Source organism: Coregonus lavaretus (assembly GCF_964263955.1).
Source record: "Coregonus lavaretus genome assembly, contig: HAP1_SCAFFOLD_564, whole genome shotgun sequence".
In the NCBI taxonomy this organism is placed as follows: Eukaryota; Metazoa; Chordata; class Actinopteri; order Salmoniformes; family Salmonidae; genus Coregonus; species Coregonus lavaretus.
Genome location: NW_028165848.1, coordinates 157711 through 182360, shown reverse-complemented (window position 1 = coordinate 182360; position 24650 = coordinate 157711). Strand labels below are relative to the sequence as shown.

Sequence of the window (24650 nt, the reverse complement as noted above, 5' to 3'; positions counted from 1 at the left end):
TGTGTCCGGTGTGTGTGTGTGTCCGGTGTGTGTGTGTCCAGTGTGTGTGTGTCCACTGTGTGTGTGTCCAGTGTGTGTGTGTGTCCAGTGTGTGTGTGTGTGTCCAGTGTGTGTGTGTGTCCAGTGTGTGTGTCTCCTGTGTGTGTCCTGTATGTGTGTGTGTATGTGAGTGTGTGTGTGTGTGTGTGTGTGTGTGTGTGTGTGTGTCCAGTGTTTGTGTGTCCGGTGTGTGTGTCCAGTGTGTGTTGGTGTGTGTGTGTCCAGTGTGTGTGTGTCCAGTGTGTGTGTGTGTCCTGTGTGTGTGTGTGTGTCCGGTGTGTGTGTGTGTCCGGTGTGTGTGTGTCCAGTGTGTGTGTGTCCAGTGTGTGTGTGTCCAGTGTGTGTGTGTCCAGTGTGTGTGTGTGTGTCCAGTGTGTGTGTGTGTCCAGTGTGTGTGTCTCCTGTGTGTGTCCTGTGTGTGTGTGTATGTGAGTGTGTGTGTGTGTGTGTGTGTGTGTGTCCAGTGTTTGTGTGTCCAGTGTGTGTGTCCAGTGTGTGTTGGTGTGTGTGTGTCCAGTGTGTGTGTGTGTCCAGTGTGTGTCTGTGTGTGTGTGTGTGTCCAGTGTGTGTCTTTGTGTGTCCAGTGTGTGTGTGTGTGCCCAATGTGTGTGTGTGTGTACCCAGTGTTTGTGTCCAGTGTGTGTGTGTCCAGTGTGTGTGTCTCCATTGTGTGTGTGTGTGTGTGTGTGCAGTGTGCAGTGTGTGTGTCCAGTGTGAATGTGTGTGTGTGTGTGTCCAGTGTGTGTGTGTGTGTGTGTGTGTCCAGTGTGTGTGTGTGTGTGTTTGTGCAGTGTGTGTGTGTGTCCAGTGTGAATGTGTGTGTGTGTGTCCAGTGTGTGTCCAGTTTGTGTGTGTGTGTGTGTGTGTGTGTGTGTGTGTCAGTGTTACCATGGTTATTATTTACAGGGACACTGAGGAGTCAACATCATAAACCCAAAACCCTGGATAGAGGGACTCAGTGAATGTGGAGTGGAATGTGTTCAGGTGGGTCAGTGTGTCAGAGGAGACTCTGTAGAAGGACAGAGTGCCGGCTGGCCAGTCCAGATACACTCCTACTCTGTGGGAGCTGGAGGAGGGGACGTCTATGGTAGTGGACTTATTATTGTGACAGGCAGAGTAACTGTTGTCAGAGCAGATCAAACTCCAGGACTTGTCATTGCGTCCAAGACAACAGTCACTAGCCTCTCCTCTCCTGCTGATTCCTTTATATGTCACTCCAATAGCAGCCTCACTCCCACTCCACTCTACCTCCCAGTAACAGCGCCCAGTCAGACCCTCTCTACACAGCACCTGTTCCCAGCCCTCAAATCTCTCTGGGTGATCAGGATATGGCTGCTCCTCTCTCCTACATGTCACCTTTCTGTTCTCCTCAGACAGAGAGAGGAATCTGTTTACTGTGTTTGGGTCCAGTGTGAGATCACAGACATCTGATGGATGAAACCAGACACAATATTAGAAATCATCATCATTCACATTAGAATGTTAACTCACTTTTCACTAATTCATTTAATGTAGATTTTTCTAGGTATCAAAAGGAGAAGTTAAGGTAACTTGAGACTTGTTGAATGATCATATGTTATACTGTATGGTAATATAAAACACACTTATTCCCATTAATTACACACACACACACACCCTGAACACACACACACACACACACTTACACTGAACACACACACACACACACACTGGACACACACACACATCCTGAACACACACACACACACACACACAAACATACACATCCTGAACACACACACACACACACACACACATCCAGAACTAACACACACACTGGACACACACACACCTTCATGCACGCATATTTAATATGTAACAGGCACACGCCACACACAGACACACACATTGTCAAAGCAACTCTTTGTAAACTTTTGTGTCCCTGATTTGTGCTTCTGTAGAACTACAGCTGATATTTAATATGACAGAGTAAGAAATGATGGTGGTCTTTGACTTTGACTTCACTTGAATTAAGACTTATTCTTAGTCATATTCTTCACAGCAGTCAACACTCACATTTTCTAGGTCCAGGGTTCATTCTGTTCTCTCCACCATGTTCCACACTGTAGCGGTAAGCAGAAGAACAGACAGTCATTGAGGGATACACCTGAACTCACACACACACACACACACACACACACACACACACACACACACACACACACACACACACACACACACACACACACACACACACACACACAAACACAAACAGTAAGTATATACATTTGTCCAAGTGTGTGTGTGTGTGTGTGTGTGTCCAGTGTGTGTGTGTGTGTGTCCAGTGTGTGTGTGTTTGTCCAGTGTGTTTTTGTGTTTGTGTGTCCAGTGTGTGTGTGTGTGTGTGTCCAGTGTGTGTGTGTGCGTGTGTGTGTGTGTATGTGTGTGTGTGTGCGTGTGTGTCCAGTGTGTGTGTCCAGTGTGTGTCCAGTGTGTGTGTGTGTGTGTGTGTGTCCAGTGTGTATGTGTGTCCATTGTGTGTGTGTGTGTCCAATGTGTGTGTGTGTATGTCTAGTGTGTGTGTGTGTGTGTGTCTAGTGTGTGTGTGTGTCCAGTGTGAGTGTGTGTGTGTACAGTGTGTGTGTTTGTCCAGTGTGTGTGTGTGTGTGCGCGTCCTTTGTGTGTGTTTGTGTGTCCTTTGTGTGTATGTGTCCAGTGTGTGTGTGTGTGTGTGTGTGTGTCCACTGGACACTCACACACACACACAAACTGCACACACACACACACACACACACACACACAGTCTTTATATAACTTAGTCCAAGTGGTGGTCAGAATGTTTGTTTTAACTAGCCTGATAACTCCAACATGTCTGATATGAACATTGACATAAACCCTCTACATACTTGAGTTTCTCCAGTCTGCAGTGTGGATCCTCCAGTCCAGCAGAGAGCAGTCTGACTCCTGAGTCTCCTGGGTGATTGTAGCTCAGGTCCAGCTCTCTCAGGTGTGAGGGGTTTGACTTCAGAGCTGAGACCAGAGAAGCACAGCCTTCCTCTGTGACTAGACAGTGTGACAGCCTGCAAAGAGTCAAATCATATTAAAACCACACTGCTATCCTTTGGTGGTGAAAATAATAGAAGTATATTTTTTCAACATTTTCATTTATACCAGTGTCCTGAAACCTGCCATATCTATTCATAAATTAATGTATCATTATTAGAAATGACAAATTATCAAAGTATTGCTTGTAGATAGAAACATGTATAGTCCAAATATTTGAGTAGACTGACCAGAGCAGTTTAAAAAGCAGTATCAGTAAAAAGACAGACAGTGAGGTATCAGATTTAGATTGTATGAGTATACAGTCCACACCATATCTATTTTGACAGAGAAGCTAACATTTTAAATGAAAGCACTTTATGTATCTAGTCCCCCCATTTGAAGAAATCATAAGTATTCTGACCAATTCACTTATAGTGTATAAAAGTAGTCAAAAGTTTAGTATTTGGTTGTAAACTCGTTGGTTACATTTGCAGTTTGTTTTGGTTTTGTTTTGGGTTATGTTTTGCCCAATAGTAACTGAATGGTGGATGATGACTGGATTAATTCTGTCTAAGTGAGTAGATAACATGTTTCTAAACACTACTAAATGAATCCTGATGATGACATGATTAATAAAAATCATGAATGAATCATGAACAATTATGAATGAAAAAGTTACAGAGGCTACAACAAAACATGCTAACCTCTCACCATTACCAATAACAGAGGGGGTATGATCCTTGTTCCTCTGTAACTTTCTCATTCATCATCATTCACGATTCATTCATGATTATTCATAATCATAGTAGCATCCACATGAATGTAGAAGTGTTCAGAAACATCTTCTATTCTTACTGACAATACAAGTGAAGTGAATCCAACATGACAGGACATTATTCACCATTCATTTTCTATTGGGAAAAACATAATCCAAAACACAACCAAGACAAACTGCAAATGTATTCAACAAGTTTGTACAATCACAAGCTTGATGTAATCATTGCAGGTAAGGAATATGGGACCAAATACTAAACTTTTGACTAAATGAATTTGTCCAAATAAATAAGACTTCTTCAAATGGGAGAACTAGATATATAAAGTGCTTTCGTATCTAAACAGTAAAACAAATATGTATGAAAAACGTCAAATAAACGGTGACATTATATACTGTCATCTCATATGAAACATTCTATCTCAAATCCAAAATGCTGGAGCATAGCACCAAATGTAAAACTGTAAGCTTCATTGTCCAAACACATATGGTGTGGACTATGTGTGCCTGGTAAACACATGTGGATCTGGTGAACAGTTATCAGTTGTTGACCAACTACAGGAATACTGACCTCAGAGTCTCCAGTTTACAGTGGGGATTCCCCAGTGCAGCAGAGAGCAGCTTCACTCCTGAATCCTTCAGGTCATTGTTACTCAGATCCAGCTCTCTCAGGTGTGAGGGGTTTGACTTCAGAGCTGAGACCAGAGAAGCACAGCCTTCCTCTGTGACTAGACAGCCTGACAGCCTGCAAAGAGTCAAATCATATTAAAACCACACTGCTATTCTTTGGTGGTGAAAATATTGGCAGTATATATTATCTACATATTAAGATATATCAGTGACCTGAAACCTGCCATATCTGTTCATAATTGAATGTATCATTATTAGAAATGACAAATTATCAAAGTATTGCTTGTAGAGAGAAATATGCATATTACAAATATTTGAGTAGACTGACCAGACCAGTTTAAAAAGCAGTATCAGTCAAAAGACAGACAGTGAGGTATCAGATTTAGATTGTATTGAGTATACAGTCCACACCATATCTATTTTGACAGTGAATTTAACATTTTAAATGTGGCTCTGTACTCCAGCATTTTGGATTTGAGATCAAATGTTTCATATGAGGTGACAGTATATAATGTCACCTTTTATTTGAGGGTATTTTAATACATATCTGTTTCAGCGTTTAGAAATGAAAGCACGTTATGTATCTAGTCCCCCTATTTGAAGAAGTCATAAGTATTCTGACCAATTCACTTATAGTGTATTAAAGTAGTCAAAAGTTGAGTATTTGGTCCCAAACTCGTTGGTTGCATTTGCAGTTTGTTTTGGTTGTGTTTTGGGTTATGTTTTGTCCAATAGTAACTGAATGGTGGATGATGACTGGAGTAATTTTCTGTCTAAGTGAATAGATAACATGTTTCTAAACATTACTAAATTAATCCTGATGATGCCATGATTTAGAAAAATCATGATTGAATCATGAATAATATTGAGTGAGAGATTTAAAGAGGCTACAACAAAACATGCTAACCTCTCATCATTACCAATAACAGAGGGGGTATGATCCTTGTTCCTCTGTAACTTTCTCATTCATCATCATTCACGATTCATTAATGATTATTCATAATCATAGTAGCATCCACATGAATGTAGAAGTGTTCAGAAACATCTTCTATTCTTACTGACAATACAAGTGAAGTGACTCCAAAATGACAGGACATTATTCACCATTCAGTTTCTATTGGGAAAAACATCATCCAAAACACAACCAAGACAAACTGCAAAATCATTCAACAAGTTTGTAGAATCACAGGCTTGATGTAATCACTGTGGGTAAGGAATATGGGACCAAATACTAAACTTATGACTACTTTAATACAATATAAGTGAATATGTCCAAATTATTAAGACTTTATCAAATGGGAGAACTAGATACATAAAGTGATTTCATTTCTAAACAGTAACACAGATATGTATGAAATATCCTCAAATAAAAGGTGACATTCTGTTCTGTTGCCTAATATGAAACATTATATCTCAAATCCAAAATGCTGGAGCATAGCACCAAATGTAAAACTGTAAGCGTCACTGTCCAAACACATATGGTGTGGACTATGTGTGCCTGGTAAACACATGTGGATCTGGTGAACAGTTATCACTTGTTGACCAACTACAGGAATACTGACCTCAGAGTCTCCAGTTTACAGTGGGGATTCCCCAGTCCAGCAGAGAGCAGCTTCACTCCTGAATCCTTCAGGTCATTGTTACTCAGATCCAGCTCTCTCAGGTGTGAGGGGTTTGACTTCAGAGCGGAGACCAGAGAAGCACAGCCTTCCTCTGTGACTCCACAGCCTGACAGCCTGACAGAGAGATCATCATGATTTCACAAACACACTGTTAATTTAACACCAGTAGTGTAGAAGGACAATGGCAGATGCATTTGGTTTATTCTCTCAAACAACATATAGATTCATATTCTGTATCCTAGAATTGTATGGTCATATTGTTATACTAATGTGAACACCAATGCATTGATTCAGTAAGTTTTTTAATATAATATAATATATTATATACATATTATAATATATATATTTGTCTAAACTGAATATTTCTTCCTGATGATTAGTACTTAAATGTCATTTTATGTACTCACAGAGCAGCTCTGGAGGCTTTGACCACTGGCAGCAGCCTCAGAAGACCTTTCTCTGATCTGGAGTATTTCTTCAGGTCAAACACATCCAGCTCCTTTTCTGAAGTCAGCAACACAAAGACCAGAGCTGACCACTGTGCAGGTGACAGTTTGGCTTCTGAGAGACTTCCTGAGCTCAGGTAGCTTTGGATCTCCTCCACTAGAGAATGGTCATTCAGTTCATTCAGACAGTGGAACAGATTGATGCACCTCTCTGGAGAGGGATTCTCCCTGATCTTCTCCTTGATGTACTTGACTGTTTCTTCATAGCTCTGTGAGCTGCTTCTTGTCTTTGTCAGTAGACCTCGTAAGTGCTTCTGATTGGACTCCAGTGAGAGGCCCAGAAGGAAGCGGAGGAAAAGATCCAGGTTTCCTGTCTCACTTTGTAAGGCTTTATCCACAGAACTCTTGTAGAAAGTAACTTCAGGCTTGTCTCTGAACAGCGCAAAAAAGTTCCTGGTTGATTGAGGTTTTGCCATTAGATTCTCATTGTTGTTGATGAATGAGAGGAACACATATACAGCAGCCAGAAACTCCTGAATGCTCAGATGCACGAAGCAGTACACCTTGTCCTGGTACAGCACACATTCCTCTTTAAAGAGCTGTGTGCACAATCCTGAGTACACAGAGGCTTCATTGACATCAATGCCAGCCTCTTTCAGGTCTTCTTCATAGAAAATCAGATTGCCATTCACAAGCTGTTGAAAAGCCAGTTTTCCCAGTGACAGAATGCTCTCTTTATTCCAGTGTGGACCTGTCTCTTCTTTCCCAAGATACTTTTCATTCTTCTGTTTGGTATGAAACTCCACAAGGTGTGTGTACATCTCAGTCAGAGTCTTGGGCATCTCTTCTCTCTTATGTTTCAGCAGGTGTTCAAGGACTGTTGCAGAAATCCAACAGAAGACTGGAATGTGGCACATGATGTGGAGGCTCCTTGATGTCTTTATGTGTGAGATGATTCTGCTGGCCAGGTCCTGATCACTGAATCTCTTCCTGAAATATTCATCCTTCTGTGGGTCATTGAACCCTCGTACCTCTGTCGCCTGGTCAACACACACTGAAGGGATCTTATTGGCTGATGCAGGTCGGGTAGTTATCCAGAGGAGAGCAGAGGGAAGCAGATTTCCCTTGATGAGATTTGTCAGCAGAACATCCACTGAGGTTGACTTTGTGACGTCACAACAGATCTTGTTCTTCTGGAAGTCTAAGGGCAGTCGGCACTCATCCAGACCATCAAAGATGAACAGAACTTTGTACTTGTCGTAGATGGAGATTCTTGATTCTTTGATTTCCTTTGAGAAGTGATTGAGAAGTTCAATGAAAGTGTGTTTTTCCCCTTTCATCAAATTCAGCTCCCGAAAAGGGAATGAAAATACAAATTGGACATCCTGATTTGCTTTTCCTTCAGCCCAGTCCAGAATGAACTTCTGCACAGAGACTGTTTTTCCAATGCCAGCGACTCCCTTTGTCAGCACAGTTCTGATAAGTTTGTCTTGTCCAGTTAAGGGTTTGAAGATGTCGTTACATTTGACTGCAGTCTCTGGTCTTGCTTGTTTCCTGGTTGTTGTCTCAATCTGTCTCAGCTCATGTTCATTATTGACCTCTCCTGTTCCACCCTCTGTTATGTAGAGCTCTGTGTAGATCTTATTGAGAAGTGTTGGATTTCCTTGTTTAGCGATCCCCTCAAATACACATTGAAACTTATTCTTTAGATTAGATTTGAGTTCACGTTGGCAAATCACAGCAAGCTCATCTGAATGAAGAAATAACACAGAGGATATTAATATTACGTCTGTTTTAATGCCTACAGTATTGTAAGACTGTCTTATAAAGTTTTAATTATAATCATTTATTCTCTTAACTGACTGTATAAATCTGTAAATGTTTTCATAATGCATTACACACTGGATTGACTGATTATTCTCTCTCTCTCTCTCTCTCTCTCTCTCTCTCTCTCTCTCTCTCTCTCTCTCTCTCTCTCTCAACACAACACAACACAACACATACCTGCTGCTACTTGATGAGGTCACTAGGTGTTGTGTTAAGGCTGCTACAATATCATTGAGCTACTTTAGCTGTACTTTAGCTACAGCTTTTAAATGTTATAAAAGAGTATTCAACATGAGGCAGACAGCTCTTACTTTTCTCCAGTGTGTCAGCAAGCTCCTTCTGGTTCATTTTCCTCAGGACGTGCAGTGTGATCTTCAGAGCCCCCTCTCTGGCACTGCTCTCCTGCTTCTCATCTTCAGCATCCACCACTTCCTTATCCTGCTTCTGACTCTCAAAGCCTTCTGGGAGTTCTGGACTAAGAATCCTCTTGAACATCTTCAGCTCGTTCTTCACAAATGTCATAATATTCTCTTCAAGCAACTGAAATAAATCAAGTAAATAAGTTAAGCAAGAGACTAAATGCTTTCTCATTAACACATTAATGAATGATTGACAGATCAACTTTACTTGAGGTAAACAAAAACAAATATACATAACAGGACCACATACACTGAATATGGAGTCCAGGTCTGTTTGATGACTCTGGGAAGACTGACTACTGAGAATCTCTGACTCTGATCTCTCCTGTTGATTTCTGTGGACAAAACCATGAGATTACATCTCCTCATCCAGGGAGTACACACACACACACACACACACACACACACACACACACACACACACACACACACACACACACACACACACACACACACACACACACACTCACACACACACACACACACTCACACACACACTCACACACACACTCACACACACACTCACACACACACTGACACACACACACACACACACACACACACACACACACACACAAACACACACACAGGGAGGGAATGTTGTTTTTGTTTAATATTGTTTCAGGACTATGAAAATGGAAAAAAGGATTAGCCTATTGATTATGAAAACAACAAAAATAAATGGGAAAATGGGAGAGGAGAAATGACTAGAGACAGTGTTGTTTAACTCACTGACCATGACCCATGAGTTCTTCTTACCTTTGTTCAGTAGAAAAGTCTCCCTCTCTGAAGTATATAGGACGATGCATAGACCAGTCACTCTTCATGGACACACAGCTGGGTACAGGGGAGGCTGGTCTCTCCTGCTTGATTGGGCTTCAATACAACAGAGACAAACATTACCTCTCTCATCTACTCTGAGCTCAGATGGGGAAACATAACAAGAGTTTCATTCCAAAACGCTATATATCCATTTTCAGAAATGTTGGTAAATTAGCTTTTATAGTTTAAAGAAATTATGAAAGAGATTGGTGTGTTTTTTCACTATCTAATCATGGTATGGGATTGTTCAATGACAGACATGTGTTTGTTTAAAATCTATCACTTGATGGATTCATTTCAGAGAGATAAATAATCATGTTTTTTTGCAAAATGCTATATATCTGCCTCACTCACAGATAAATAAGTAGTACTGCTAGGTTTCACACAGTAATAATATATATCTGCCTCACTCTCAGAGAAATAAGTAGTACTGCTAGGTTTTACACAGTAATAATATATCTGCCTCACTCTCAGAGAAATAAGTAGTACTGCTAGGTTTTACACAGTAATAATATATCTGCCTCACTCTCAGAGAAATAAGTAATACTACTAGGTTTTACACAGTAATAATACATATCTGCCTCACTCACAGAGAAATAAGTAGTACTACTAGGTTTTACACAGTAATAATATATATCTACCTCACTCTCAGAGAAATAAGTAGTACTGCTAGGTTTTACACAGTAATAATATATATCTGCCTCACTCTCAGAGAAATAAGTAATACAGCTAGGTTTTACACTGTAATAATATATCTGCCTCACTCTCAGAGAAATAAGTAATACAGCTAGGTTTGACACAGTCAAATGTGACCGACCGGCTCGATTCGATTTTATGTAGCATAGTTTGAAATGTGTTTTTTTTACATTGGATAAATGTAGAGACTCAGCTAGAAAAAGGTATATCATACACTACAGTTGAGGAACAATGGGAAAGTAATTCTGCTTTGAAAGATGATAAACTTGTAACCTCAATTTTGAGAAAATTACCTTTGAATGTTTTGGTTCACCTACTGGAGAGCTCTTCTTTATCTACAGTGGTGTTACTTTGGCAGATAATGTCACCCATCTAAATAAATAGTATATATATATATATATATATATATATATATATATATAGTTAACTAAATGTATGGTGCTTTTGGTTTATGTCAGTTTCATTGTTTGTTATGCTATAAATGGTTATTTTATGGTTGTAAGTGGTAAAATGAACTAGAAAATGTCATATTTTGCAATTCTGAGTAATTACTCCTTTAGTAAGGATATACTTTATTCAGTACTACTGCAGTTGCTAAATAATTCCAATAGATGGCAGCATAAGACCATGAATGACATTTCAGAAGGTTAGTTTAGTTTTCTCCCTGCATACACCACCACTCCCCCTCACAGGAAAACTCCTGCACACGCTTTTTACTGTCCCTTTCCACACTGCTAACGCAAGAGGAACGACTGAAAAAGCATTTAACAGATTACTGTGAAATAATATAATGATGATTCATGTTTATTATTAGCTGTTTTTATGCTCATGTTTTGAAATTCTACTTCATTACTATAACGATTATCAATAACCCTGAACATTAATTTAGTCACCTCTGGTTGAGAAAAACGTATTATCCTAGTACATTCATTGTCAGAATCATCAACCAGCAGCGAGCACTCTGCCTTCTAGCACAAGCGAGGGGCATGTTGAGGTACATTTGCTAATCGCGAGGGTTGCACAATCTAATTTATTGGCGGGCTGGAAGACGCACTCTTGTCTTATCTATTCCGAGGTTGTTTAATCGTAATATTAGATATTTAAAAATGCATGTATACTAGGGTTGAGGTTGGAGCATCTGACTAGTGATTATTTACCCGGGGTTTAACACCTGCTATAGTCACTATTTAATTGCTCTTCCAAAAGCATCACAGGCCTAATGCGAGATATATAGCTAACTAAAGTAATGCGTGACCATTTCAGAAAATCATGGGACACATAGTTTTTGGTTGCATCCTATTTTATGTCAATCATATTGCTGCTTGTAGCCTATAACTGATGCTTCGCGGTCTTATGCTGCCATCTATTGGAAATATTTAGCTCTTAAAAGTTATTAATTCACGTACAGACATTGGTGAGGCAGCTGAGAAATAAAGTGTATTAGATCAGTCTCAAACCTGCCCCACGCCAATTGCTGGACTTTCACACAGAGGTTACTAGGTCACCCAATTCAAACCACATTTGAAAAATAAAACAAATGTGTCTTATTTATCAAGTGTTCTGTCTTGCAATTATACATATAATAAAATAACAACAAAATTATCAAAACGCAATTTAATACTATAATTGTATTTACTAATATAATATTATTACTAACATAGTTTCTAAAAGTGTTCTAGGCTCCCCTTCCCTACAATTAGGGGTTACGGCTAAAATAGGTTATAAGTAGGGTAAGAGTTTCTGTATAGCACTTTGTGACATCTGCTGGTGTAAAAAGGGCTATATAAATACATTTGATTGATTGTTAGTTTAAGGGTTTTTATGGCAAAAAAACTGTATGGGTTTATAGCACTCTTGCGCCTCCCTTTGGCCATCGGTGGGTACTACATAACTCATTCATTACATTTTTACATTTACATTTTACATATTTAGCAGTCGCTCTTATCCAGAGCGACTTACAGTTAGTGAGTGCATACATTTTCATACTGGCCCCCCGTGGGAAATGAACCCACAACCCTGCCGTTGCAAGCGCCATGCTCTACCAACTGAGCTATATGACACTTGCTAGGCTCATAATCTGAGGTAGCAACTGCGTCAGATCTACAAATCAATTAGCTAGACAACCCGATTAGACAACAATCACCCCATTATATCCATTTGGTTTGCAATTCAGTGAACCTGCGCAGCATTCGCTCAATTTGATGCCTACGAACGAAGATTTCGATGCATATCAAATTACCCAGCAGCCATTTAGAAACAACAAGTCATCAGAAAAATTGTTATTTCTTAATTAAAAAATGTCTTCTGGCTGTTTAAATCTGCCACATCTTGAAAAAGAGGACAGGGACATGCGTTTTGTTTATATTGTACACTTTTTTCTTAAAACAAATATGTTTAACCATGACCAGAAAATGTTTAACGTTTGATGGCTTTGCGCCAGACATCACCTCTTAGCCTGTGGCTCACCACAACATATACTCAGGTGAACAGTGTGCGCGCTCACCAAGTAGCCATAACCTTGTTAACAATAAGTTACCTGAGGTAAACCTACAGGGTTAACGCTCACCAAGTATCCATAACCTTGTAAATAATAAGTTACCTGAGGTAAACCTACAGTAGAACTAATAGTCAAGGTCGTCTGTGTGAAGATAGACTGGTAACATTGTGACACACACGTGACTTCCGTCTCGCTTCCGCATTGTCTCCGTGCTGCTGTGCTGTTTGTTGCTACTTGGCTACCTGCCAAACTATTCACGTTTTACTTTTAATAAACGTTTAATCAATCTCTGTGTTCAACAAATTTACCAACTTTTTAGTTTTGTCCTCACTCATCTTTTTTCGTTAAACTTTTTCACCCCGGACGTTTTATCCCGAGACAGAAGAGTCATTTTCCTGTGCGTTTTAGCTGCCAACTTTACTTTATTTTCCTTTTTTCCATCGCAACTTTTTTCCCTTATTCAACTTTTTCACTCCGGACGCATTATCTGGACATGGTTCGTCAACATCTTCAACAGCCGAAGCTAAGTAGTAACATTAACATGATGTCTTCTAATTGCAGTCGCTGTACTCATAATATACAGGAGAACGATCGCCTTACGGCGAGAATAGCTGTGCTACAAGCCCAGCTTCAGACGCAATCGTTAGGCAAGGGTAATTTCAGTGTAGGAAAGGAAGAAACAGCGTCTGTGCCACCAGTAAGTACAGACAGTAACGTTAGTATAAATCCCCCCGCACAGTCCCCGCAGCCGGACAACTTTCTCATGGCTTCTGGAGGGAAATACTGTTGGAATGCTCAACCGGTGTCGCTCATTCAGCCGACAGAAACGTTCAACCGGTTTTCCCCATTATGTAGCGAGTCGGAGTCTGAGTCTGAGTCTTCTCTTGTCTCTACTCCTCCCGTTACGGGGTCTGAGACGCCGAAGGCTCCCACCATTAGCTCTGACAAATTGAAAACCCTAGTCATTGGCGACTCCATTACCCGTAGTATTAGACTTAAAACGAATCACCCAGCGATCATACACTGTTTACCAGGGGGCAGGGCTACCGACGTTAAGGCTAATCTAAAGATGGTGCTGGCTAAAGCTAAAACTGGCGAGTGTAGAGAGTATAGAGATATTGTTATCCACGTCGGCACCAACGATGTTAGGATGAAACAGTCAGAGGTCACCAAGTGCAACATAGCTTCAGCGTGTAAATCAGCTAGAAAGATGTGTCGGCATCGAGTAATTGTCTCTGGCCCCCTCCCAGTTAGGGGAAGTGACGAGCTCTACAGCATAGTCTCAGCACTCAATCGCTGGTTGAAAACTGTTTTCTGCCCCTCCCAAAAGATAAAATTTGTGGATAATTGGCCCTCTTTCTGGGACTCACCCACAAACAGGACCAAGCCTGACCTGCTGAGGAGTGACGGACTCCATCCTAGCTGGAGGGGTGCTCTCCTCTTATCTACCAACATAGATAGGGCTCTAACTCCTCTAGCCCCACAGTGAAATAGGGTGCAGGCCAGGCAGCAGGCTGTTAGCCAACCTGCCAGCTTAGTGGAGTCTGCCAATAGCACAGTCAGTGTAGTCAGCTCAGCCATACCCATTGAGACTGTGTCTGTGCCTCGACCTAGGTTGGGCAAAACTAAACATGGCGGTGTTCACCCTAGCAATCTTATTAGGATAAAGACCTCCTCCATTCCTGCCATTATTGAAAGAGATCGTGATACCTCACATCTCAAAATAGGGTTACTTAATGTTAGATCCCTCACTTCAAAGGCAGTCATAGTCAATGAACTAATCACTGATCATAATCTTGATGTGATTGGCCTGACTGAAACATGGCTTAAGCCTGATGAATTTGCTGTGTTAAATGAGGCCTCACCTCCTGGTTACACTAGTGACCATATTCCCCGTGCATCCCGCAAAGGCGGAGGTGTTGCTAACATTTACGATAGCAAATTTCAATTTACAAAAAAAAAAATGGCGTTTTTGTCTTTTGAGCTTCTAGTCATGAAATCTATGCAGCCTACTCAATCACTTTTTATAGCTACTGTTTACAGGCCTCCTGGGCCATATACAGCGTTCCTCTCTGAGTTTCCTGAATTCCTATCAGACCTTGTAGTCATAGCAGATCATATTCTAATTTTTGGTGATTTTAATATTCACATGGAGAAGTCCACAGACCCACTCCAAAAGTCTTTCGGAGCCATCATCGACTCAGTGGGTTTTGTCCAACATGTCTCTGGACCTACTCACTGCCACAGTCATACTCTGGACCTAGTTTTGTCCCATGGAATAAATGTTGTAGATCTTAATGTTTTTCCACAAAATCCTGGACTATCGGACCACCATTTTATTACGTTTGCAATCGCAACAAATAATCTGCTCAGACCCCAACCAAGGAGCATCAAAAGTCGTGCTATAAATTCTCAGACAACACAAAAACTCCTTGATGCCCTTCCAGACTCCTTCTGCCTACCCAAGGACGTCAGAGGACAAAAATCAGTTAACCACTTAACTGAGGAACTCAATTTAACCTTGCGCAATACCCTAGATGCAGTTGCACCCCTAAAAACGAAAAACATTTGTCATAAGAAACTAGCTCCCTGGTATACAGAAAATACCCGAGCTTTGAAGCAAGCTTCCAGGAAATTGGAACGGAAATGGCGCCACACCAAACTGGAAGTCTTCCGACTAGCTTGGAAAGACAGTACCGTGCAGTACCGAAGAGCCCTCACTGCTGCTCGATCATCCTACTTTTCCAACTTAATCGAGGAAAATAAGAACAATCCAAAATTTATTTTTGATACTGTTGCAAAGCTAACTAAAAAGCAGCATTCCCCAAGAGAGGATGGCTTTCACTTCAGCAGTAATAAATTCATGAACTTCTTTGAGGAAAAGATCATGACCATTAGAAAGCAAATTACGGACTCCTCTTTGAATCTGCGTATTCCTCCAGGGCTTAGCTGTCCTGGATCTGCACAGCTCTGCGAGGGCCTGGGATCGGGAGAGACACTTAAGTGTTTTAGTACAATATCTCTTGACACAATGATGAAAATAATCATGGCCTCTAAACCTTCAAGCTGCATACTGGATCCTATTCCTACTAAACTGCTGAAGGAGCTGCTTCCTGTGCTTGGCCCTCCTATGTTGAACATAATAAACAGCTCTCTATCCACCGGATGTGTACCAAACTCACTAAAAGTGGCAGTGATAAAGCCTCTCTTGAAAAAGCCAAACCTTGACCCGGAAAATATAAAAAACTATCGGCCTATATCGAATCTTCCATTCCTCTCAAAATTTTTTGAAAAAGCTGTTGCGCAGCAACTCACTGCCTTTCTGAAGACAAACAATGTATACGAAATGCTTCAGTCTGGTTTTAGACCCCATCATAGCACTGAGACTGCACTTGTGAAGGTGGTAAATGACCTTTTAATGGCGTCAGACCGAGGCTCTGCATCTGTCCTCGTGCTACTAGACCTTAGTGCTGCCTTTGACACCATCGATCACCACATTCTTTTGGAGAGACTGGAAACCCAAATTGGTCTACACGGACAAGTTCTGGCCTGGTTTAGATCTTACCTGTCGGAAAGATATCAGTTTGTCTCTGTGAATGGTCTGTCCTCCGACAAATCAACTGTACATTTCGGTGTTCCTCAAGGTTCCGTTTTAGGACCACTATTGTTTTCACTATATATTTTACCTCTTGGGGATGTTATTCGAAAACATAATGTTAACTTTCACTGCTATGCGGATGAAACACAGATGTAGATTTCAATAAAACATGGTGAAGCCCCAAAATTGCCCTCGCTAGAAGCCTGTGTTTCAGACATAAGGAAGTGGATGGCTGAAAACTTTCTACTTTTAAACTCGGACAAAACAGAGATGCTTGTTCTAGGTCCCAAGAAACAAAGAGATCTTCTGTTAAATCTGACAATTCATCTTGATGGTTGTAAAGTCGTCTCAAATAAAACTGTGAAGGACCTCGGCGTTACTCTTGACCCTGATCTCTCTTTTGACGAACATATCAAGACTGTTTCAAGGACAGCTTTTTTCCATCTACGTAACATTGCAAAAATCAGAAATTTTCTGTCCAAAAATGATGCAGAAAAATTAATCCATGCATTTGTTACTTCTAGGTTAGACTACTGCAATGCTCTACTTTCCGGCTACCCGGATAAAGCACTTAATAAACTTCAGTTAGTGCTAAATACGGCTGCTAGAATCCTGACTAGAACCAAGAAATTTGATCATATTACTCCAGTGCTAGCTTCCCTACACTGGCTTCCTGTTAAGGCAAGGGCTGATTTCAAGGTTTTACTGTTAACCTATAAAGCGTTACATGGGCTTGCTCCTACCTATATTTCCGAGTTGGTCCTGCCGTACATACCAATACGTACGCTACGGTCACAAGACGCAGGCCTCCTAATTGTCCCTAGAATTTCTAAGCAAACAGCGGGAGGCAGGGCTTTCTCCTATAGATCTCCATTTTTATGGAACAGTCTGCCTACCCATGTGAGAGACGCAGACTCGGTCTCAACCCTTAAGTCTTTACTGAAGACTTATCTCTTCAGTAGGTCATATGATTGAGTGTAGTCTGGCCCAGGAGTGTGAAGGTGAACGGAAAGGCTCTGGAGCAACGAACAGCCCTTGCTGTCTCTGCCAGGCCGGTTCCCCGCTCCACTGGGGTTCTCTGCCTCTAACCCTGTTGCAGGGGCTGAGTCACTGGCTTGCTGGTGCTCTTTCATGCCGTCCCTGGGAGGGGTGCGTCACTTGAGTGGGTTGAGTTACTGACGTGATCTTCCTGTCTGGGTTGGCGCCCCCCCTTGGTTTGTGCTGTGGTGGAGACCTCTGTGGGCTATACTCGGCCTTGTCTCAGGATTGTAAGTTGGTGGTTGAGGATATCCCTCTAGTGGTGCGGGGGCTGTGCTTTGGCAGAGTGGGTGGGGTTATATCCTTCCTGTTTGGCCCTGTCCGGGGGTTTCTTCGGATGGGGCCACAGTGTCTCCGGACCGCTCCTGTCTCAGCCTCCAGTATTTATGCTGCAGTAGTTTATGTGTCGGGGGGCTGGGGTTAGTTGGTTATACCTGGAGTACTTCTCCTGTCTTATCCAGTGTCCTGTGTGAATTTAAGTATGCTCTCTCTAATTCTCTCGTTCTCTCTTTCTCTCTGAGAACCTGAGCCCTAGGACCATACGTCAGGACTACCGGGCATGATGACACCTTGCTGTCCCCAGTCCGCCTGGCCTTGCTGCTATTCCAGTTTCAACTGTTCTGCCTGCGGTTACGAAACCCCTACCTGTCCCAGACCTGCTGTTTTCAACTCTTAATGATCGGCTATGAAAAGCCAACTGAGAGACCTGAGCCCTAGGACCATACGTCGGGACTACCGGCCGTGGTGACTCCTTGCTGTCCCCAGTCCGCCTGGCCTTGCTGCTATTCCAGTTTCAACTGTTCTGCCTGCGGTTATGGAACCCCTACCTGTCCCAGACCTGCTGTTTTCAACTCTTAATGATCGGCTATGAAAAGCCAACTGAGATTTATTCCTGATTATTATTTGACCATGCTTGTCACTTATGAACATTTTTGAACATCTTGGCATGGTTCTGTTATAATCTCCACCCGGCACAGCCAGAAGAGGACTGGCCACCCCTCATAGCCTGGTTCCTCTCTAGGTTTCTTCCTAGGTTTTGGCCTTTCTAGGGAGTTTTTCCTAGCCACCATGCTTTTACACCTGCATTACTAGCTGTTTGGGGTTTTAGGCTGGGTTTCTGTACAGCACTTCGAGATATTAGCTGATGTAAGAAGGGCTATATAAAATAAAATTGATTGATTGAATAGGAGCTGGCAGGGGGAAAAATGCCCAAACATAAGGCCTGTTTTTTCGCGATTACTTCATAACCAGGGATAGAAGGTAATATTATGAAACTGGGCTCCATGGCGGATGCAATGAACTAATTTTATCAGAAATAAACGTTGGAAAAAATGTAACTTGAGGCGCCCCGAAAATAATATTCAAAAGGTTCAGTCCTTGGACACAGAGGGGTTAAACACTAAAGTTACCGTCCATCTAGTGAAGAGGAGAACCGGACAGAGGGATGGTAGGTAGCCAGCATCCGTCAACAAGAGAGGGAGAAGCCCTCCACGGTATTTAACAGGTGGAAGAAACAACCCTGGAGCTTCATCGGTCCACAAGAAATGCAGGCAGCCGGTGATGATGTAGTGGTAGCTAGGATAACTAGGATGCTGCTGGTAGAGTAGCTAGCTTAGCTAGCTGTACCGACTAGCTTGGCTAACTAGCAGGTCGTTCGTCTGTCCCTCGAGGATGATGACGAATCCGGTGAACCACAAGATGAAACAAGGATAGCGAGTGAAAAGGATCTGGCTACACTCATACTGTCACTGACCATTACGCAAAAAAAGCTAATTGAACAAGAAACTTCGGCGTCTCAACACTGTAACGAACTCCGTCGTTATTCCCCGAGATCACCTCAGCCCACTCTGCGCGCAACTGGACAATCTGCTTGGCGCCAAACCGTATGTGGACGCGGACAGTTCCAGAACGCGGACATGAGCACTGCCACACAATAAACTATTCCCCAGTCTTTACAGTGGCTTACATTAGTAATATATATATATATATTTTTTTTAATGTAAAACAAACATTCAAAGTTTTTTTATAACAATATTTTGAGATCTGGGCCCATATCCACAAAGTACAGTGGGGAAAAAAAGTATTTAGTCAGCCACCAATTGTGCAAGTTCTCCCACTTAAAAAGATGAGAGAGACCTGTAATTTTCATCATAGGTACACGTCAACTATGACAGACAAATTGAGAAAAAAAAATCCAGAAAATCTCATTGTAGGATTTTTTATGAATTTATTTGCAAATTATGGTGGAAAATAAGTATTTGGTCACCTACAAACAAGCAAGATTTCTGGCTCTCACAGACCTGTAACTTCTTCTTTAAGAGGCTCCTCTGTCCTCCACTCGTTACCTGTATTAATGGCACCTGTTGGAATTTGTTATCAGTATAAAAGACACCTGTCCACAACCTCAAACAGTCACACTCCAAACTCCACTATGGCCAAGACCAAAGAGCTGTCAAAGGACACCAGAAACAAAATTGTAGACCTGCACCAGGCTGGGAAGAATGAATCTGCAATAGGTAAGCAGCTTGGTTTGAAGAAATCAACTGTGGGAACAAAAATTAGGAAATGGAAGACATACAAGACCACTGATAATCTCCCTCGATCTGGGGCTCCACGCAAGATCTCACCCTGTGGGGTCAAAATGATCACAAGAACGGTGAGCAAAAATCCCAGAACCACATGGGGGGACCTAGTGAATGACCTGCAGAGAGCTGGGACCAAAGTAACAAAGCCTACCATCAGTAACACACTACGCCGCCAGGGACTCAAATCCTGCAGTGCCAGACATGTCCCCCTGCTTAAGCCAGTACATGTCCAGGCCCGTCTGAAGTTTGCTAGAGTGCATTTGGATGATCCAGAAGAGGATTGGGAGAATGTCATATGGTCAGATGAAACCAAAATAGAACTTTTTGGTAAGAACTCAACTCGTCGTGTTTGGAGGACAAAGAATGCTGAGTTGCATCCAAAGAACACCATACCTACTGTGAAGCATGGGGGTGGAAACATCATGCTTTGGGGCTGTTTTTCTGCAAAGGGACCAGGACGACTGATCCGTGTAAAGGAAAGAATGAATGGGGCCATGTATCGTGATATTTTGAGTGAAAATCTCCTTCCATCAGCAAGGGCATTGAAGATGAAACGTGGCTGGGTCTTTCAGCATGACAATGATCCCAAACACACCGCCCGGGCAACGAAGGAGTGGCTTCGTAAGAAGCATTTCAAGGTCCTGGAGTGGCCTAGCCAGTCTCCAGATCTCAACCCCATAGAAAATCTTTGGAGGGAGTTGAAAGTCTGTGTTGCCCAGCGACAGCCCCAAAACATCACTGCTCTAGAGGAGATCTGCATGGAGGAATGGGCCAAAATACCAGCAACAGTGTGTGAAAACCTTGTGAAGACTTACAGAAAACGTTTGACCTGTGTCATTGCCAACAAAGGGTATATAACAAAGTATTGAGAAACTTTTGTTATTGACCAAATACTTATTTTCCACCATAATTTGCAAATAAATTCATAAAAAATCCTACAATGTGATTTTCTGGATTTTTTTTTCTAATTTTGTCTGTCATAGTTGACGTGTAACTATGATGAAAATTACAGGCCTCTCTCATCTTTTTAAGTGGGAGAACTTGCACAATTGGTGGCTGACTAAATACTTTTTTTCCCCACTGTATCTCAGAGTAGAAAATTGGTCGTATAAGTGCTGAGAATTAAGACATTTTACTCTTATGGGTATAAATGAATGCATAGCATTTTGTCTTCGGTTTGGCAGATTAACTCATGCTTATTTCTGAAGCTAAACTCAGGTTTTTGCCCAGCGGCTAAGGAGTTGGAGCTGTGGCAGGAGTTGGACCTATGGCAGAAAGGTGGCTGGTTCGAATCACGGGCCGGGCGCTGGAAAAAACGGGCGGGCTTGATCTGACCACTGGAAGGCTGCTGGGTTCACATCCTCAAAACATTCACCTTTCGTTGATCAGAACTCTAGAGGTTCTTCTTCACTGAACCCCAAAATATATCTAACTTTTAGTGGTTCCATATATTAAGGAAGTGATAGAAGCCTTTTTGGTTCTATAAGGAACCTTATTTTCTAAGTGTATAATAAACACGTTTTTCTTTTGATTATTTAATTACCTACATCATGTTATTTCAAGTTATCCCTTTGGAGCGCAACATCACGTTGTTAAAAAAGAATCCTAAATTGGCCATGGCTATAAATTGGTCAATTGAAGGCATCTAGGGCGACATATGTGTTCGATGAAAATGAACATTGTATGCAAAGTTGTAGGCAACATTATTGACAAGGGACCCTGATGCCTACGATGCCAAAGCTATTTAGAGTTGTTAAACGGGTGTGAAGAGTGTGTTGGTATAATGGTAATATTGTCAAAATTCTGCTTGTAACAACCATCAGAATTGGTTAAAAAAAATATGCATTCCATTATATTTGGCAATAATGAAGAGTAGGCAAAGTGGTCGTGTCGTGAAAATTCTATCAAATGTCTTCCATTGCAACGAGTCCAGTCAGGGTGCTGCAGAACCCCTGCAGTACCTCTGCGGACCCAGGATTGAGAACTCCTGATTTAGCAGATGCTCTTATCCAGAGCGATTTACAGTAAGTGCATTCATCTTAAAATAGCTATCTATTTTGTAAATAAAATTAATACATTCTTCATTAAATTGTCATCTCACCTCTTAGCTTTGGTGTCATGTCCCCCAGAGAGACCCATTTTAGAGGCAGGGTCCCCCTCCTCTCTCTCCCCAGAGAGACTCATTTTAGAGGCAGGAACCCCCTCCTCTCTCTCCCCAGAGAGACTCATTTTAGACCACTGACCCCTAAACAGAGATGCAGCATGTTGGTTGTGGTGAACACAGTGACAACTCATTCTAGAATGTCAATTGTTCTCTTTTACTCATGATCTCTTAGAAATAAAACATTTACTAACAGACATATGCAAATAATCGGGTGATTTAATTTAATCACATGAACATTGTTACATTCCTCAACAAGAAATAAAACATTGTCTCTCAAACAGAAGAAGTAACTAACAAAGAGTCCCTAACAACAACCAAAACGAAACAGGTGGTTTTAGGAGGGGTTCTGAAAGACACTCATGGGGGTGTCCACTAGTGAAGGGAATCAGAGGCTTTCTGAACGCTTTGGGGCTTTCACCAAATTGTGCCGAAAATGCCATTGATAGATTTGAGTGCTAATAAACAACATTTAGTTAGAATGTGGGGTTCGTTTTTTGCCTCCAGGTTCACTATGTTTTGAAAAACGATGCATAGGTGACTTTCAACGTGGCACCGTCATAGGATGCCACCTTTCCAACAAGTCAGTTCGTCAAATTCCTGCCCTGCTAGAGCTGCATGTTTGTTGCTTTATGTAATGGCATATATTTTAATGCTTTATGTAATGTATTTTATCTATTGAAATATAATTTTGATATAGTTTAAAATGTAGTTTCATGGTCATTTATTTTGTTTTCCAGAATCTCCAACCAAACTCGGAGATCAGCCTCTCCAGTACCAAGTCATATGTCCATGAAGAGTGACATATCTATGGATCATCCTATATATTTTAGTGATAAATCAGGGACCATTGACCCCCGGTAAGTTACTGGTCAGAATTTATGATATTACTATTGAAGAGGATAATCTTCTAGATCTGAAACCAGATGTATTTTGTGAATCTGAGCATATAATTTGTTGTTTATGTCATATATTTTAATACACTGAGTGTACAACATTTTCCACAACATTTCCAACGGAGACCATCAGGTTGGTAAGTCATCATACTGTAGCTCAAACCTACTGTGATGACGACCTAACTTTATAATAGTTCGTAGCCTACCTAGCAGAATCTGCCCGTCTTTCTTTCAAAATCAACACATTTATCCGTCTTCTAATGCACTGGTGTAAAGTACTTAAGTAAAAATACTTTAAAGTACTACTTAGGTCGTTTTTTTTGGATATCTGTACTTTACTATTTATATTTTTAACAACTTTTACTTTTACTTCACTACATTCATAAAGAAAATTATGTACTTTTTACTCCATACATTTTCCCTGACACCCAAAAGTACTTGTTACTAGTACTGGTTTGCTTCATATAAGTCATTTTAATTTGAATTATTCCTACTTTATTTTTACTTTTGATACTTAAGTATATTTTAGCAATTACACATTTACTTTTGATACTTAAGTATATTTAAAATCAAATACTTTTAGACTTTTACTCAAGTAGTATTTTACTGGGTGGCTTTCACTTTTACTTGAGTCATTTTTTATTAAGGAATCTTTACTTTTTCCACCACTGTTCTAATGTTCCATTTGCGCCACAGTTTGAACAGACATTTTGTAACTGCGTAGGCTACAAAGTTACTTTCAATTCCAAATAAGGAAATAAAGTTATAACGGTGACTGGGTAAATTCGTTTTCCATTGGCCGGCTCCCCGGGTGAGCAGAGTTGGCACGTTTTAGACCATTCCATTGGTCCTTAAATTAAATGTCCACCAGGTTTAGCTGTGTTTTTTTCCTATTAAATGTGAATTACTGTATTATTGTAAACAGGCCTACAAATCCAAAAGGTTTTAATTTGAGAATGTTCATTTGTATGCCTCAAATATTAAACTGTCTTCAAATATCTGATGATTAGTTGAATCAGGTGTGTAAATGCTGGGCAAGAACAAAAGGATTGAGAAACCCTGAGATAAACATCAAAACCTATCATTTAAAAGCTCCTCCACCATCTTTACCAGACGTTTGACTGATAACATGTGATAACACTTTGAAAACTGCTGTCTGTCAGCAACTCAGCTCAAGTAGCAGTTCTACTAACTAGTACTATCTCATTCCAGGTATTCATTCTCTTACTCTGTCCTTTAGAATAGATTATTATTCAGAAATACTCACTTTATTTTTTTGTTCACTCCATATAGCGTTTTCTGCTCAGTCGTCTTAAAATGGATCCTGTACAAAAGAACAACTTTACTTTCTGTTTCAGCTCAGCTGTCTCCCCATCCTGATAATAAAGTGTTTTATTGGTATCTTCCACTAGATGGCAGTAAACACCTGCTGTAACTAGACTACGACTATGTGTTCGGTTTCATACATGCAGTTTCCCAGAGGAGGAGTGCTGATCTAGGATCAGGTCCCCCCTGTCCATTTAATCTGTTTCATTATGATCTAAAAGGCTAAACTGATCCCAGATCAGTACTCCTACTCTTTATGAATACTGTCACCGG

At 41.1% G+C, this 24650-nt stretch overlaps 2 protein-coding genes across 2 annotated transcripts; both read right to left on the bottom strand.

The window, feature by feature from the left end:
* Positions 1–648: 648 nt before the first annotated feature.
* On the bottom strand, positions 649–8693 carry LOC311115373 (NLR family CARD domain-containing protein 3-like). Its single transcript, XM_084190555.1, has 6 exons — positions 8651–8693; positions 6474–8262; positions 6007–6180; positions 2904–3077; positions 2074–2120; positions 649–1466 (listed from the first exon to the last, which is right to left on the bottom strand). Exons 1-6 carry the CDS (start codon positions 8685–8687, stop codon positions 940–942), a joined length of 2748 nt encoding a protein of 915 aa, XP_084046681.1. The 5' UTR covers positions 8688–8693; the 3' UTR covers positions 649–939.
* On the bottom strand, positions 8693–22153 carry LOC311115370 (uncharacterized protein; the record flags this gene model as incomplete). Its single annotated transcript, XM_084190552.1, has 5 exons — positions 22096–22153; positions 9518–9634; positions 9009–9093; positions 8746–8879; positions 8693–8711 (listed from the first exon to the last, which is right to left on the bottom strand). Exons 1-5 carry the CDS (start codon positions 22131–22133, stop codon positions 8693–8695), a joined length of 393 nt encoding a protein of 130 aa, XP_084046678.1. The 5' UTR covers positions 22134–22153.
* Between the last annotated feature and the right edge of the window lie 2497 nt (positions 22154–24650).

Bases quoted from the DNA above. Each gene is read 5' to 3' on its own strand.
- LOC311115373 (XM_084190555.1), bottom strand. From the start codon at position 8,687: ATGAACCAGAAGGAGCTTGCTGACACACTGGAGAAAA. The intron at 6,181-6,473 runs GTGAGTACATAA...TCTCTCTGTCAG, and splicing joins AAAGCCTCCAGAGCTGCTCT to GCTGTCAGGCTGTGGAGTCA. The intron at 3,078-6,006 runs GTCAGTATTCCT...GACTCTTTGCAG, and splicing joins TGTAAACTGGAGACTCTGAG to GCTGTCACACTGTCTAGTCA.